Raw genomic sequence first — 18641 nt, forward strand, 5'->3', positions numbered from 1 at the left:
ATACTACCCACCACTGAGACCTGTATGCTCTCGTTGGCTGGTCCTCGCTACATATTCTGCCAGTCACATTCTGTTAAAGGTCCCCAAAGCGCACAGCTCGGGAACGAGCTGCAACAAACACTCAATCTCTTCATTCAAAGACTCCATCATGGACTCTTACAATTTGTAAGTCGCTCTGGATAAGAGCGTCTGCTAAATGACTTAAATGTAAAAAAATGTTACTGACAGTTGTGGCTGCTTTGTGTGATGTATTGTTGTCTCTACCTTCTTGCCCTTTGTGCTGTTGTCTGTGCCCAATAATGTCTGTACCATGTTTTGTGTTGCTGCCATGCTGTGTTGTTGTCTTAGGTCTCTGTTCATGTCCTGCTGTGGTGTCTCTTTTGTCATGATGTGTGTTTTTGTCTTATATATATATATATATATCATTTTTGAATCCGAGCCCCAGTCCCCGCATGAGGCCTTTTGTCTTTTGGTAGGCGGTCATTGTAAAACAAGAATTTGTTCTTAACTGACTTGCCTAGTTAAATAAAGGTTAAATAATACAAACAAATTAATAAATAACACGATAGGTTACCACGTGTATGCGACAGAGGAACCACACCTCCGAGGCTCTGCCAATCAGAGAGGAAGCCGGGTTGTGTTGAACCCAGATGGCTCCTGCTGATATATAACCCTCATGTCTGGGGCTGATGCAATCCTCCAAGAAGACCGAGCGTGTCGTCCGCTTCACCAGCTATTAAAGACTAACAGCCTTTCTCTGTAACTAACCAAGCCGCCAAGAAACAAGGGACACTCGTATCTTCGACTTTTATCAAGATCACCCAGCTAATTATCTGGTGAGTAAATCATTATTCATTGGAATTTATTGAGTTAAAACGAATGTTTTCTGTAAAGTGAATCGGGATTTTACTCAAATTTCTTAAGCAGAATGGAGAATTATCTAATGAGAGAATTTAGTTGTTTATACAGAGGCAAATTCGGATGTATTTTATTAAAGACTGTCGCCAATCTAGTTATATAGCCTATACACTCAGATTGATTCTACTGTTGGCACACCTATCCTTTGAGCAACATGTATTTTAAGCAAATAGGAAAACATACAAGGAGATATAACATCTAATTTAAAAATGTGGTTGCAAATGCTGTTCAAAACAGTTGTACCGTACTACAATGCAACGTTTAGCGTGTCTTTGCAGAGTGGCAAAAAAAAAGAGAAGGACTCCGCGATCCTACTGCCAGTATAATATCCTGATGCAACGAGAACGGAATAATCCCATGTGTTTGAGCCTATATCCCATTCATTATGTGCTATGTTCCTGACCTTTGTTTGGTACACCAGAGGTTGGATCGGTTTTGGCATATAATATTACTATGTACACTCCAATCGGTCCCAGGACACCGTGCACATTAAAATTAACTGTGTCGAGTAGGATGATTCAATGATTTCATCATAAAAGAGGCAACGCGGTCAATTGAAACATTCGGGCACAGGACCGGAAGCTCCCTTTGATTTTAAGGAAGAGGCAGAAATTGAACATCATCGTGATTCTGCAAAAAAAAAAAAAAAAAAAAAAAAAAAAGCATCGTCTGGACCTGAACCTAGAGAGAGAGACATGCTGCGGTTACAAACCTTGTTATATGATGAGGATCAGCATATGGAATGAGGAGGAGCGAGAAAGCTGTCATCTCTCCGGGAATATAGCCAAGACAAGATTGCTAAAGCAGTAATATAATTTAGCAGACGTACTAAAATAGCCACAGGATAGAGCAACAACCTGTTTGAAATGAGTTATATATATATATATATATATATATATATATATATATATATCAGATTCATAAAAATTAGCTCCCTCATCAATCACCATGTGAATCTGACTTTTTAAAATGTGATATATAATGCCACCCACAACCAGATTAAATAGGCCACTGACTGGACTAGCCAAATTAAAACAAACATTTAAACGAAGCGTCAAACAATGTTGGCGCATCATCTTGGTGTGTTGGCTCATCATCTTGGTGTGTTGGCTCATCATCTTGGGGTGTTGGCTCATCATCTGGGGTGTTGGCTCATCATCTTGGTGTGTTGGCTCATCATCTTGGTGTGTTGGCTCATCATCTTGGGGTGTTGGCTCATCATCTTGGGGGTGTTGGCTCATCATCTTGGGGTGTTGGCTCATCATCTTGGTGTGTTGGCTCATCATCTTGGTGTGTTGGCTCATCATCTGGGGGTGTTGGCTCATCATCTTGGTGTGTTGGCTCATCATCTTGGGGTGTTGGCTCATCATCTTGGGGTGTTGGCTCATCATCTTGGGGTGTTGGCTCATCATCTTGGTGTGTTGGCTCATCATCTTGGTGTGTTGGCTCATCATCTTGGGGGTGTTGGCTCATCATCTTGGGGTGTTGGCTCATCATCTTGGGGGTGTTGGCTCATCATCTTGGTGTGTTGGCTCATCATCTTGGGGGTGTTGGCTCATCATCTTGGGGGTGTTGGCTCATCATCTTGGGGGTGTTGGCTCATCATCTTGGGGTGTTGGCTCATCATCTTGGGGTGTTGGCTCATCATCTTGGGGTGTTGGCTCATCATCTTGGTGTGTTGGCTCATCATCTTGGTGTGTTGGCTCATCATCTTGGGGGTGTTGGCTCATCATCTTGGTGTGTTGGCTCATCATCTTGGTGTGTTGGCTCATCATCTTGGGGTGTTGGCTCATCATCTTGGGGTGTTGGCTCATCATCTTGGGGTGTTGGCTCATCATCTTGGGGGTGTTGGCGCATCATCTTGGTGTGTTGGCTCATCATCTTGGTTTTGGTGCATCATCTTGGTGTGTTGGTGCATCATTTTGGTGTTTTGGCGCATCATCTTGGTGTGTTGGCGCATCATCTTGGTGTGTTGGCGCATCATCTTGGTGTGTTGGCGCATCATCTTGGTGTGTTGGCGCATCATCTTGGTTTTGGCGCATCATCTTGGTGTGTTGGCTCATCATCTTGGTGTGTTGGCTCATCATCTTGGTGTGTTGGCTCATCATCTTGGTGTGTTGGCTCATCATCTTGGTGTGTTGGCTCATCATCTTGGTGTGTTGGCTCATCATCTTGGTGTGTTGGCTCATCATCTTGGGGGTGTTGGCTCATCATCTTGGGGTGTTGGCTCATCATCTTGGTGTGTTGGCTCATCATCTTGGTGTGTTGGCTCATCATCTTGGGGGTGTTGGCTCATCATCTTGGGGTGTTGGCTCATCATCTTGGTGTGTTGGCTCATCATCTTGGGGTGTTGGCTCATCATCTTGGGGTGTTGGCTCATCATCTTGGTGTGTTGGCTCATCATCTTGGGGGTGTTGGCTCATCATCTTGGGGTGTTGGCTCATCATCTTGGGGGTGTTGGCGCATCATCTTGGTGTGTTGGCTCATCATCTTGGTTTTGGTGCATCATCTTGGTGTGTTGGTGCATCATTTTGGTGTTTTGGCGCATCATCTTGGTGTGTTGGCGCATCATCTTGGTGTGTTGGCGCATCATCTTGGTGTGTTGGCGCATCATCTTGGTTTTGGCGCATCATCTTGGTGTGTTGGCGCATCATCTTGGTGTGTTGGTGCATCATCTTGGTGTGTTGGTGCATCATCTTGGTGTGTTGGCGCATCATCTTGGTGTGTTGGCTCATCATCTTGGTGTGTTGGCGCATCATGTTGGTGTGTTGGCTCATCGTCTTGGTTTTGGCTCAACACATGGTGATTGACGAGGGAGCTCATTTTTAAAAGAGGAATTGGGTCAGTGTGTAAAATCGGTTTCATACGTTAGTAACTGTCGTAAAAACCACTCTGAGGCCAATGACTGCATGGCTATCTGTTTATCTGTTTGAAGATTTATTGCAGACGCATACCAAATGAACAGCCTTCCATACAGTTGATTAATGACTTGGATAAGAACAATTACTAAGCTAAAAATAAATGAACAACTGCCCGTGATTATTTTTTATCTGACAGTAGGCCTGGAGTATAGTCCACTGCTGAACAGTTCAGTAGGCCCGGAGTATAGTCTACTACTGAACAGTACAGTAGGCCCGGAGTATAGTCTACTGCTGAACAGTACAGTAGGCCCGGAGTATAGTCTACTGCTGAACAGTACAGTAGGCCCGGAGTATAGTCTACTATTGAACTGGCCCTAGCCTACTGCTGTGATATTACAGTACCTTTAGGTACTATAGCTGCATCACTTATGTGACTACGGGCCTATAGAGTAGGCCTACGCTAGCCTACATTAGTTCATATGGCCCAGTTCACGTACAAGTCAGTTCTGAGAGTGTGGAACATTTTAAACCCAGTGCCCTAAAATCATTTCATATGTGTCTTATCTGCTGCTCCTGGCAAACCATGGAACAGCTTGTAGCTAATGTCACCATTCAGCTACAGACGGTCTGTCTGGCACTATTTTCATCCACGCTCATATCAACTCCTCTGTTCCCTGATTGGGTAATAGAGCGAAGGCGGGGGGGGGGACACACACTATCAGAAGGTTACTTAAGTTCTCTTTTAATTTATTTTAGAAGCTTTATCCGACGTTAAGGTAAGAGAGCCTAGCAACAAACAAATAATCTTTAGAGCAATAATTAGATGTGTGAATGACTGAATGACGGATGTCCATACAGTATGATAGATGTGATGGATGGATGATGGATGTCCATACAGTATGATAGACGTGATGGATGGATGATGGATGGATGATGGATGTCCATACAGTATGATAGACGTGATGGATGGATGATGGATGGATGATGGATGTCCATACAGTATGATAGACGTGATGGATGGATGATGGATGGATGATGGATGTCCATACAGTATGATAGACGTGATGGATGGATGATGGATGGATGATGGATGTCCATACAGTATGATAGACGTGATGGATGGATGATGGATGTCCATACAGTATGATAGACGTGATGGATGGATGATGGATGTCCATACAGTATGATAGACGTGATGGATGGATGATGGATGTCCATACAGTATGATAGACGTGATGGATGGATGATGGATGGATGATGGATGTCCATACAGTATGATAGACGTGATGGATGGATGATGGATGGATGATGGATGTCCATACAGTATGATAGACGTGATGGATGGATGATGGATGGATGATGGATGTCCATACAGTATGATAGACGTGATGGATGGATGATGGATGGATGATGGATGTCCATACAGTATGATAGACGTGATGGATGGATGATGGATGTCCATACAGTATGATAGACGTGATGGATGGATGATGGATGTCCATACAGTATGATAGACGTGATGGATGGATGATGGATGTCCATACAGTATGATAGACGTGATGGATGGATGATGGATGGATGATGGATGTCCATACAGTATGATAGACATGATGGATGGATGATGGATGTCCATACAGTATGATAGACATGATGGATGGATGATGGATGGATGATGGATGTCCATACAGTATGATAGACATGATGGATGGATGACGGATGTCCATACAGTATGATAGACATGATGGATGGATGATGGATGTCCATACAGTATGATAGACGTGATGGATGGATGATGGATGGATGATGGATGTCCATACAGTATGATAGACATGATGGATGGATGATGGATGTCCATACAGTATGATAGATGTGATGGATGGATGATGGATGGATGATGGATGTCCATACAGTATGATAGATGTGATGGATGGATGATGGATGTCCATACAGTATGATAGACATGATGGATGGATGATGGATGTCCATACAGTATAATAGACATGATGGATGGATGATGGATGTCCATACAGTATGATAGACGTGATGGATGGATGATGGATGTCCATACAGTATGATAGACATGATGGATGGATGATGGATGTCCATACAGTATGATAGACATGATGGATGGATGATGGATGTCCATACAGTATGATAGACGTGATGGATGGATGATGGATGTCCATACAGTATGATAGACATGATGGATGGATGATGGATGTCCATACAGTATGATAGACATGATGGATGGATGATGGATGTCCATACAGTATGATAGACGTGATGGATGGATGATGGATGTCCATACAGTATGATAGACATGATGGATGGATGATGGATGGATGATGGATGTCCATACAGTATGATAGACGTGATGGATGGATGATGGATGTCCATACAGTATGATAGATGTGATGGATGGATGATGGATGTCCATACAGTATGATAGACGTGATGGATGGATGATGGATGTCCATACAGTATGATAGACGTGATGGATGGATGATGGATGGATGATGGATGTCCATACAGTATGATAGATGTGATGGATGGATGATGGATGGATGATGGATGTCCATACAGTATGATAGACGTGATGGATGGATGATGGATGTCCATACAGTATGATAGACGTGATGGATGGATGATGGATGGATGATGGATGTCCATACAGTATGATAGACATGATGGATGGATGATGGATGTCCATACAGTATGATAGACATGATGGATGGATGATGGATGGATGATGGATGTCCATACAGTATGATAGACATGATGGATGGATGACGGATGTCCATACAGTATGATAGACATGATGGATGGATGACGGATGTCCATACAGTATGATAGACATGATGGATGGATGATGGATGGCTGATGGATGTCCATACAGTATGATAGACATGATGGATGGATGATGGATGGATGATGGATGTCCATACAGTATGATAGATGTGATGGATGGATGTCCATACAGTATGATAGACATGATGGATGGATGATGGATGTCCATACAGTATGATAGACATGATGGATGGATGATGGATGGATGATGGATGTCCATACAGTATGATAGACATGATGGATGGATGATGGATGTCCATACAGTATGATAGACATGATGGATGGATGATGGATGTCCATACAGTATGATAGACGTGATGGATGGATGATGGATGTCCATACAGTATGATAGACATGATGGATGGATGATGGATGGATGATGGATGTCCATACAGTATGATAGACGTGATGGATGGATGATGGATGTCCATACAGTATGATAGACATGATGGATGGATGATGGATGGATGATGGATGTCCATACAGTATGATAGACGTGATGGATGGATGATGGATGGATGATGGATGTCCATACAGTATGATAGATGTGATGGATGGATGATGGATGTCCATACAGTATGATAGATGTGATGGATGGATGATGGATGTCCATACAGTATGATAGATGTGATGGATGGATGATGGATGTCCATACAGTATGATAGACGTGATGGATGGATGATGGATGTCCATACAGTATGATAGACGTGATGGATGGATGATGGATGGATGATGGATGTCCATACAGTATGATAGACATGATGGATGGATGATGGATGGATGATGGATGTCCATACAGTATGATAGACATGATGGATGGATGACGGATGTCCATACAGTATGATAGACATGATGGATGGATGATGGATGTCCATACAGTATGATAGACGTGATGGATGGATGATGGATGGATGATGGATGTCCATACAGTATGATAGACATGAAGGATGGATGATGGATGTCCATACAGTATGATAGACATGATGGATGGATGATGGATGGATGATGGATGTCCATACAGTATGATAGACATGATGGATGGATGACGGATGTCCATACAGTATGATAGACATGATGGATGGATGATGGATGGCTGATGGATGTCCATACAGTATGATAGACATGATGGATGGATGATGGATGTCCATACAGTATGATAGATGTGATGGATGGATGATGGATGTCCATACAGTATGATAGACATGATGGATGGATGATGGATGTCCATACAGTATGATAGACGTGATGGATGGATGATGGATGTCCATACAGTATGATAGACGTGATGGATGGATGATGGATGTCCATACAGTATGATAGACGTGATGGATGGATGATGGATGTCCATACAGTATGATAGACGTGATGGATGGATGATGGATGGATGATGGATGTCCATACAGTATGATAGACATGATGGATGGATGATGGATGGATGATGGATGTCCATACAGTATGATAGACATGATGGATGACGGATGTCCATACAGTATGATAGACATGATGGATGGATGATGGATGTCCATACAGTATGATAGACGTGATGGATGGATGATGGATGTCCATACAGTATGATAGACATGATGGATGGATGATGGATGTCCATACAGTATGATAGACATGATGGATGGATGATGGATGGATGATGGATGTCCATACAGTATGATAGACATGATGGATGGATGACGGATGTCCATACAGTATGATAGACATGATGGATGGATGATGGATGGCTGATGGATGTCCATACAGTATGATAGACATGATGGATGGATGATGGATGGATGATGGATGTCCATACAGTATGATAGATGTGATGGATGGATGATGGATGTCCATACAGTATGATAGACATGATGGATGGATGATGGATGGATGATGGATGTCCATACAGTATGATAGATGTGATGGATGGATGATGGATGTCCATACAGTATGATAGACATGATGGATGGATGATGGATGTCCATACAGTATGATAGACATGATGGATGGATGACGGATGTCCATACAGTATGATAGACATGATGGATGGATGATGGATGGCTGATGGATGTCCATACAGTATGATAGACATGATGGATGGATGATGGATGGATGATGGATGTCCATACAGTATGATAGACATGATGGATGGATGATGGATGGATGATGGATGTCCATACAGTATGATAGATGTGATGGATGGATGATGGATGGCTGATGGATGTCCATACAGTATGATAGACATGATGGATGGATGATGGATGGATGATGGATGTCCATACAGTATGATAGATGTGATGGATGGATGATGGATGTCCATACAGTATGATAGACGTGATGGATGGATGATGGATGTCCATACAGTATGATAGACGTGATGGATGGATGATGGATGGATGATGGATGTCCATACAGTATGATAGACATGATGGATGGATGATGGATGGATGATGGATGTCCATACAGTATGATAGACATGATGGATGACGGATGTCCATACAGTATGATAGACATGATGGATGGATGATGGATGTCCATACAGTATGATAGACGTGATGGATGGATGATGGATGGATGATGGATGTCCATACAGTATGATAGACATGATGGATGGATGATGGATGTCCATACAGTATGATAGACATGATGGATGGATGATGGATGGATGATGGATGTCCATACAGTATGATAGACATGATGGATGGATGACGGATGTCCATACAGTATGATAGACATGATGGATGGATGATGGATGGCTGATGGATGTCCATACAGTATGATAGACATGATGGATGGATGATGGATGGATGATGGATGTCCATACAGTATGATAGATGTGATGGATGGATGATGGATGTCCATACAGTATGATAGACATGATGGATGGATGATGGATGGATGATGGATGTCCATACAGTATGATAGATGTGATGGATGGATGATGGATGTCCATACAGTATGATAGACATGATGGATGGATGATGGATGTCCATACAGTATGATAGACATGATGGATGGATGACGGATGTCCATACAGTATGATAGACATGATGGATGGATGATGGATGGCTGATGGATGTCCATACAGTATGATAGACATGATGGATGGATGATGGATGGATGATGGATGTCCATACAGTATGATAGACATGATGGATGGATGATGGATGGATGATGGATGTCCATACAGTATGATAGATGTGATGGATGGATGATGGATGGCTGATGGATGTCCATACAGTATGATAGACATGATGGATGGATGATGGATGGATGATGGATGTCCATACAGTATGATAGATGTGATGGATGGATGATGGATGTCCATACAGTATGATAGACGTGATGGATGGATGATGGATGTCCATACAGTATGATAGACGTGATGGATGGATGATGGATGGATGATGGATGTCCATACAGTATGATAGACATGATGGATGGATGATGGATGGATGATGGATGTCCATACAGTATGATAGACATGATGGATGACGGATGTCCATACAGTATGATAGACATGATGGATGGATGATGGATGTCCATACAGTATGATAGACGTGATGGATGGATGATGGATGGATGATGGATGTCCATACAGTATGATAGACATGATGGATGGATGATGGATGTCCATACAGTATGATAGACATGATGGATGGATGATGGATGGATGATGGATGTCCATACAGTATGATAGACATGATGGATGGATGACGGATGTCCATACAGTATGATAGACATGATGGATGGATGATGGATGGCTGATGGATGTCCATACAGTATGATAGACATGATGGATGGATGATGGATGGATGATGGATGTCCATACAGTATGATAGATGTGATGGATGGATGATGGATGTCCATACAGTATGATAGACATGATGGATGGATGATGGATGGATGATGGATGTCCATACAGTATGATAGATGTGATGGATGGATGATGGATGTCCATACAGTATGATAGACATGATGGATGGATGATGGATGTCCATACAGTATGATAGACATGATGGATGGATGACGGATGTCCATACAGTATGATAGACATGATGGATGGATGATGGATGGCTGATGGATGTCCATACAGTATGATAGACATGATGGATGGATGATGGATGGATGATGGATGTCCATACAGTATGATAGATGTGATGGATGGATGATGGATGTCCATACAGTATGATAGACATGATGGATGGATGATGGATGTCCATACAGTATGATAGACATGATGGATGGATGATGGGTGTTGTTTTTGTTTGATAATATGCTTTGTCTTACGTGTGTACACATTGCCGGCCCACCGAAGTAAACGGGCTTAGAACACAAAGTGTAGTAAATTCCATCGTCAGTGTTAATTCATTTTTTTAAACATTTTTTAAAAATACATTCGTATAGAATGACAACTCTTTAATGACGGAAAGCCTATTTTCACTGAGAGAATGAAGGAATAATAACATCTAGGAAATGATCCATTTTCTAACCCCCCCCCTTCCCTCTCCAAGTTACTCAAATTACTGTTAGCCTAGGCAACGTCTGAGACGCAGCAAGAAACCGTGCCAAGAATGGTAGGCTAGGCTACTGTAACATGAGGACAGGATTTATGTAGTCAGACTGTCGCTTCGTCCCAAAATGGCACCCAATTCCCACAATGCAATACTTTTGACCAGGCTCTGGTAAAGGTAAATAATACGTGTACTACAAAGGGAATAAATGACCTTTTTTTTTTTTTAAGGAGAGAACCTGTGTTTCGCAGACAAAACGAAGCAGAGCAAGCGAGGCGCTCCGTCATTCATTCCAATCCCGGTTAGTGGTCCTGTTCTTCTTTTCGCGTCTCATTTCTTGGCACCTCTTGAGTCCCTCGGGGGGATGTCTACTGTACAGTGTGTCTCTGCCATGAGACACAGCTGCTGCATAATTGACACTTAGTCGCCACGACGACAGAAAGCCTCAATGCTTCCTGTCCTGGGCCTAGACGTAGTCAAGCTGGCATGACCAACCTTGTAGTGAAAAAAAAAACATGACATTATTATTATTATTAACATTACAGGTAATGTATATAGAATCATAAGTTTGAGTCCTTGACAACAAAATCATTCTACCTATTTGTAAAGTATTCAGGTGAAGGGTCCTTACTCTGTCCTCTTCCTCCTCCTTTAGGTGACTGTGAAGATGCCTTTTATCAGAGCATTCAGCAAGGTGGCTAAGCAGGCCCTCCTGAGCCCAGGATGTGGCTGTCAGCCAATCACAGTGGCCGTACGGACCATCAGCTTCTCACCTCGCCAGGTCACCTCAGACGCCAGTTTCCACTCCGTGTCCTTCTCCGAGACGGACCACCCCAAGGTGCTCATCACAGGTAAGACCAATCCAATGAATCACTCAATCAGGTAAAAGCTCAGAGAGACATCATCACCTGGGTGAGGAGTCCCAGTTACAACTTACCACAATAGGATCTATTCACACTGATCTGAAGAAACAAACCTTTCTCTAACGACTCTCCAGCTCGCTGTATTCTGTGGGACCGAACCTCAATGACACAATCTCTCTCTGAAGAAGATTAACTTTGTCTAACCGAACATTAAGAAGGATTCTCAAGCAACAGACACAGTAGGATATAACTCTATTTATGGGAAGTGAACCTTAACCTCACAACCTCAATACCACACAATAGGACCTCTGTCTATGGTTTGTCGTAAGGTAAAGAAGCTTTGTCTAAGTGAACCTAAACGAGGCTCCCAAGCAACAAATGGCTGGATTTATAAAGTGCTTCGTTTGTTGTGTGAAGGAAACATCACAGTGTTCACAAGCAGGATCAATAGGATAGAACCACTGTAGCGAGGGCCCCGACCCTCTCCTTTTCACACCCTCTGCTACTCTGCTTGTCACATTCTTTGCAAATGTATTATAAATAAAATAACAAATATATACCTTATTTACAAAAGTATTCAGACCCTTTGCTATGAGACTCAAAATTGAGCTCAGGTGGTACATTTCAATTGATTGGTCATGATTTGGAAAGGCACACACCTGTCTATATAAGGTCACACACCTGTCTATATAAGGTCCCACAGTTGACAGTGTGTGTCAGAGCAAAAACCAAGCCATGAGGTGGAAGGAATTGTCCGTAGAGCTCTGAGACAGGATTGTGTCGAGGCACAGATCTGGGGAAGGGTACCAAAACATTTATGCAGCATTGAAGGACCCCAAGAACACAGTGGCCTCCATCATTCTTAAATGAAAGAAGTTTGGAACCACCAAGACTCTTCCTAGAGCTGGCTAGAAACAAGATTCTCTGGTCTGATGAAACCGAGATTGAACTCTTTGGCCTGGAATGCCCATCGTCACATCTGGAGGAAACCTGGCACCCTCCCTACGGTGAAGCATGGTGGTGGCAGCATCATACTGTGGGGATGTTTTCCAGCGGCAGGGACTGGGAGACTAGTCAGGATTGAGGTAAAGATGAACGGTGCAAAGCAAAGAGAGATTCTTGATGAAAACCTGCTCCAGAGCACTCAGGACCTCAGACTGGGGTGAAGGTTCACCTTCCAACAGGACATCAACCCTAAGCACACAGCCAAGACAACGCAGGAGTGGCTTCAGGACAAGTCTCTGGATGTCCTATTGTGGCCCAGCCAGAGCCTGAACATCTCTAGAGAGACTTGAAAATATCTGTGCAGTAATGCTCCACATCCAACCTGACAGAGCTGGAGAGGATCTGCAGAGAAGAATGGGAGAAACTCCCCAAATACAGGTGTGCCAAGCTTGTAGCATCATATCCAAGAAGACTGGAGGCTGTAATCGCTGCCAAATGTTTATTTTTTATTTTTTTTATTTAACCTTTTATTTAACAAATTCTTACTTTCAACGACGGCCTAGGAACAGTGAGTTAACTGCCTTGTTCAGGGGCAGAACGACAGATTTGTACCTTGTCAGCTCGGGGATATGAACTTGCAACCTTTCGGTTACTAGTCCAACTCTCTAACCACTAGGCTACCCTGCAACAAAGTACTAAGTAAAGGGTCTGAATACTTATGTAAATGTTATATTTCAGTGTTTTGTTTATAGATTTGCAGACATTTCTAAAAACCTGTTGTTGCTTTGTCATTGTGGCGTATTGTGTGTAGATTGATGAGGGGAAAAAAACAATTTAATCCATTTTAGAATAAGGATGTAACGTAATAAAATGTGGAAAAAGTCAAGGGGTCTGAACACTTTTCGAATGCTCTGTTTTAATGGGGGGGTTTTTTCCACCTCTTTTTAATATTTCACTGTATGTTTTCTCTTCTCTCTTTCTCTCTCACTCTCAGGTGGCCTTGGACAGTTGGGTGTAGGGCTGGCTACAATGTTGAGGTAAGAGCAGTGTGTTCTGTTGTAGAAAGACAAGCATTTCTTCTCTATAAGTGTTGCTGCTTAACATCAAATGGAATACCTTCATTTAGGACCATTTTTGGATGCTTATTATTAGGACATAATCCGTGTTGGGGAGTAGTGAACTATATCAACTATACTATATTCAATTAGTAATTGAACTACATTTTGCAGTAGCTTGGTGGTGGTTAAACTAAATTGAAATATTGGTAGAATTTATCACTGCTAAAGTGAAAGCCATCCTCTCTTGGGGAATGCTGCTTTTTAGTTAGCTTTGCGACAGTATCAAAAAGGAATTTAGGATTGTTCTTATTTTCCTCAATTAAGTTAGGATGATCGAGCAGCAGTAAGGGCTCTCCGGTACTGCACGGTACTGTCTTTCCAAGCTAGTCGGAAGACTTCCAGTTTGGTGTAGCAGCAGTGAGGGCTCTTCGGTACTGCACGGTACTGTCTTTCCAAGCTAGTCGGAAGACTTCCAGTTTGGTGTAGCAGCAGTGAGGGCTCTTCGGTACTGCCCGGTACTGTCTTTCCAAGCTAGTCGGAAGACTTCCAGTTTGGTGTAGCAGCAGTGAGGGCTCTTCGGTACTGCACGGTACTGTCTTTCCAAGCTAGTCGGAAGACTTCCAGTTTGGTGTAGCAGCAGTGAGGGCTCTTCGGTACTGCACGGTACTGTCTTTCCAAGCTAGTCGGAAGACTTCCAGTTTGGTGTAGCAGCAGTGAGGGCTCTTCGGTACTGCCCGGTACTGTCTTTCCAAGCTAGTCGGAAGACTTCCAGTTTGGTGTAGCAGCAGTGAGGGCTCTTCGGTACTGCACGGTACTGTCTTTCCAAGCTAGTCGGAAGACTTCCAGTTTGGTGTAGCAGCAGTGAGGGCTCTTCGGTACTGCACGGTACTGTCTTTCCAAGCTAGTCGGAAGACTTCCAGTTTGGTGTAGCAGCAGTGAGGGCTCTTCGGTACTGCCCGGTACTGTCTTTCCAAGCTAGTCGGAAGACTTCCAGTTTGGTGTAGCAGCAGTGAGGGCTCTTCGATACTGCACGGTACTGTCTTTCCAAGCTAGTCGGAAGACTTCCAGTTTGTTGTAGCAGCAGTGAGGGCTCTTCGGTACTGCCCGGTACTGTCTTTCCAAGCTAGTCGGAAGACTTCCAGTTTGGTGTAGCAGCAGTGAGGGCTCTTCGGTACTGCACGGTACTGTCTTTCCAAGCTAGTCGGAAGACTTCCAGTTTGGTGTAGCAGCAGTGAGGGCTCTTCGGTACTGCACGGTACTGTCTTTCCAAGCTAGTCGGAAGACTTCCAGTTTGGTGTAGCAGCAGTGAGGGCTCTTCGGTACTGCCCGGTACTGTCTTTCCAAGCTAGTCGGAAGACTTCCAGTTTGGTGTAGCAGCAGTGAGGGCTCTTCGGTACTGCACGGTACTGTCTTTCCAAGCTAGTCGGAAGAACTACACACTACTGTTTTACCATGTAGCTAACTACTGGAACTACACACTACTGTTTTACCATGTAGCGGTGTAGCTAACTACTGGAACTACACACTACTGTTTTACCATGTAGCGGTGTAGCTAACTACTGGAACTACACACTACTGTTTTACCATGTAGCGGTGTAGCTAACTACTGGAACTACACACTACTGTTTTACCATGTAGCTAACTACTGGAACTACACACTACTGTTTTGGCTAAAATAAGTAGGCTAAAATATCCTTTCTTTTTCAGCATCAGATCTGCCTAATTCTCACTTTTTGTCATTTGAAATGACAAATATGTTCGACATCTTGACTCCAGAGTGATCCGTTCTACCAATTTGTACTCTGACATTTCAGATGTTTACACATGATACGTTTTCATTAAGTAGTTTGGGTGGAGTGAACTACTTTTTCAAAAGTAACTTCTGTAAATAAAACTATATTTTTCTTAAGTGTAGCTTAACTTCCTCCAGTGCTGTGAAGTAATTGGTAGCTTGGTAAGCTATATTTTAAGAGTGCCATCCCCAACACTATATAATCTAGGTACCACTTAAAACAAACAACAATTTACAAAAAGCTTTATATAGCATACAGAAAGGCTTCAGTGCCAATGTTTCCTCTAAGCTGCACAGAGGCACTATCAGCCCAAGGAGAAAAGCAGGAGATTGAACTTCATTCAACTGTTCTTGATAGTTAACACTATCAATGTTTCACTTTTACTGTGGCAATTGTGATCAAACGCCAATATATTAGCCACTTTCAATGCGACATACCCGAAACAAAATGAACTAGGATTCTATTTGCGCACGACTCGACCTGTATTCTACACTTTTACTTTGAACTGGACCGTGTTTACAGCATGAGTGGTCATGAGTAGATTCAGCTTGTTTTGAGATCAAAGCAAGAGCTGCATGCCCTTTATTTAACCTTTAGTTAACTAGGCAAGTCAGTTAAGAGCAAATTCTTATTTACAATGACGGCCTACCCCCGGCCAAACCCGGATGACGCTGGGCTAATTGTGCGCCGCCCTATGGGACTCCCGATCTCGGCCGGATGTGATACAGTCTGGATTCGAACCAGGGACTGTAGTGACGCCTCTTGCACTGAGATGCAGTGCCTTCGACCTCTGCGTCCATGTGTGTGTGTTAACTATTTAACTAGAATGCTTAAAAGGCCGCTAAAGTTGTAAATACTGGTTATCGGTATCGGTTTTTTTTGGTAAGGAAAATATCGGTCAAAAATGTCATATCGGTGCATAGTTTTAACAGTGGCAAAGTAGGCTACTGTGGCTATTTGATCATAATTTAGACCTACCAGAGAGGCCTACCAGAGAGGCCTACCAGAGAGGCCTACCATCAACAACAATGGAGAAAATGCGTCAAATAACATTTTAACATTCTATCATTCAGACTATAGTAGCTGCCAATGTGGGGTGTTCAATGTAGGACTACATTCCATGAGACCTTGGGGGGGGAATGTTGTTTAATGCAAGAAACCACTTTGCAAAATCAAATAAATTATTATTCCCATACCATTATTACAGAGAATCAGACAAATTATACTACCCCTCTGCCTATTGGCTACAAGGCTTAGTCAAGCCTGTCTCAGAATACAACACTGCCCCTTTAAGACAAAAAAAAAGCTCTTTACCTGACTCTACATTTACATTTAAGTCATTTAGCAGACGCTCTTATCCAGAGCGACTTACAAATTGGACTCTCTTTTCAAAGATGTCTAGAAATGTACACGTTTTGTGCTCTTGTAAGAAACAATCACTCCCCTATTGCTGACTACAACTTATATATATAACTGGGCTAATAACTCACTAACTAGCACAGGAAGCCTAGTGGTTAGAGTGTAGAGGCGGCAGGTAGCCTAGTGGTTAGAGTGTAGAGGCGGCAGGTAGCCTAGTGGTTAGAGTGTAGAGGCGGCAGGTAGCCTAGTGGTTAGAGTGTAGAGGCGGCAGGTAGCCTAGTGGTTAGAGTGTAGAGGCGGCAGGTAGCCTAGTGGTTAGAGTGTAGAGGCGGCAGGAAGCCTAGTGGTTAGAGTGTAGAGGCGGCAGGTAGCCTAGTGGTTAGAGTGTGGAGGCGGCAGGTAGCCTAGTGGTTAGAGTGTGGAGGCGGCAGGTAGCCTAGTGGTTAGAGTGTAGAGGCGGCAGGAAGCCTAGTGGTTAGAGTGTAGAGGCGGCAGGTAGCCTAATGGTTAGAGTGTAGAGGCGGCAGGTAGCCTAGTGGTTAGAGTGTAGAGGCGGCAGGTAGCCTAATGGTTAGAGTTAGTAAGCAGGTAGAGCAGGTAGCCTAGTGGTTGGACTAGTAACCGAAAAGTTGCAAGATCGAATCCCCAAGCTGACAAGGTAAAAATCTGTCTTTCTGCCCCTGAATAAGGCAGTTAACCGACTGTTCCCCGGTAGGCTGTCATTGAAAATAAGAATTTGTTCTTAACTGACTTGCCTAATTAAATAAAGTTTACACACCACACTGACCAAAAAGTTATTTTGTTGGCATTTACGTATGTCCCCATTACCAGTAAAACATCACCAACACCTATTTTTTTTCACTTACTTGCTGTTTCGTTGTTCAGTTGTTTCATTCTCAACCAGGAAGCCGTTTGGGCCTTTGCGTGTCAAAAAAGATACACGTCAAATAGTGTCAAATAAGCTTGTTGACCAATCAGGACCTGAATACGACTGAACGTCACATAATAATTTAACGCTTTCAGTCATTTTTTACGTTATTACACATTGATTACACTATATCACTCGTATTTCATATGTCACAACGATTCATCGATACGTATGCTGGTAAAGTTGTCTCGCGCACCTACAGTGCTGGTCATAAAGAAAGCTAGCTAGTGTTGATAAAAGGATATTAGAAGGGTGAGCCGGTTAAGGATCGATTCAGACCAGGTGTTAAAATTGTACGACAAGCGACAGTTTATTTCAGAGGGAGAATATCTGGTACACGTAAATACGGCTCTTCCGTTAGTTCGTGTTGGAACAGCAGGCAGAGAGAGCGTAAACAGTCAACACAGCCCTTATATACGTCACAGAAAGTAGGTTGACCCTAGGAAGATCGGATCTCCGGATTGGTTCAGCTGGTTGTAGTCTGTAGTCTTCCGCCATTGGCTCAGTTGTCTGTCCGTCATCGTAGGATCTTCTTCGGGCACACAGTGTTCGGTTACATAGGAGATTATG

At 43.2% G+C, this 18641-nt stretch overlaps 1 protein-coding gene across 2 annotated transcripts in view; it reads left to right on the plus strand.

Annotated features, from left to right (window-relative positions):
* Positions 1-678: 678 nt before the first annotated feature.
* Positions 679-18641, plus strand: part of LOC115121129 (L-threonine 3-dehydrogenase, mitochondrial-like) — a 38996-nt gene continuing 21033 nt past the window's right edge. The window contains exons 1-4 of one of the 2 annotated variants that reach the window (XM_029650157.2): positions 679-836; positions 11356-11426; positions 11781-11976; positions 13928-13970. In XM_029650157.2, the coding sequence (XP_029506017.1) occupies positions 11793-11976; positions 13928-13970 (227 nt within the window). In that variant the 5' untranslated portion in view covers positions 679-836; positions 11356-11426; positions 11781-11792. The remainder of the gene's footprint in view (positions 837-11355; positions 11427-11780; positions 11977-13927; positions 13971-18641) is intronic. The other variant, XM_029650158.2, reaches the window with a different exon arrangement.

The sequence above is a fragment of the Oncorhynchus nerka genome, unplaced genomic scaffold (genome assembly GCF_034236695.1).
Source record: "Oncorhynchus nerka isolate Pitt River unplaced genomic scaffold, Oner_Uvic_2.0 unplaced_scaffold_1490, whole genome shotgun sequence".
In the NCBI taxonomy this organism is placed as follows: Eukaryota; Metazoa; Chordata; class Actinopteri; order Salmoniformes; family Salmonidae; genus Oncorhynchus; species Oncorhynchus nerka.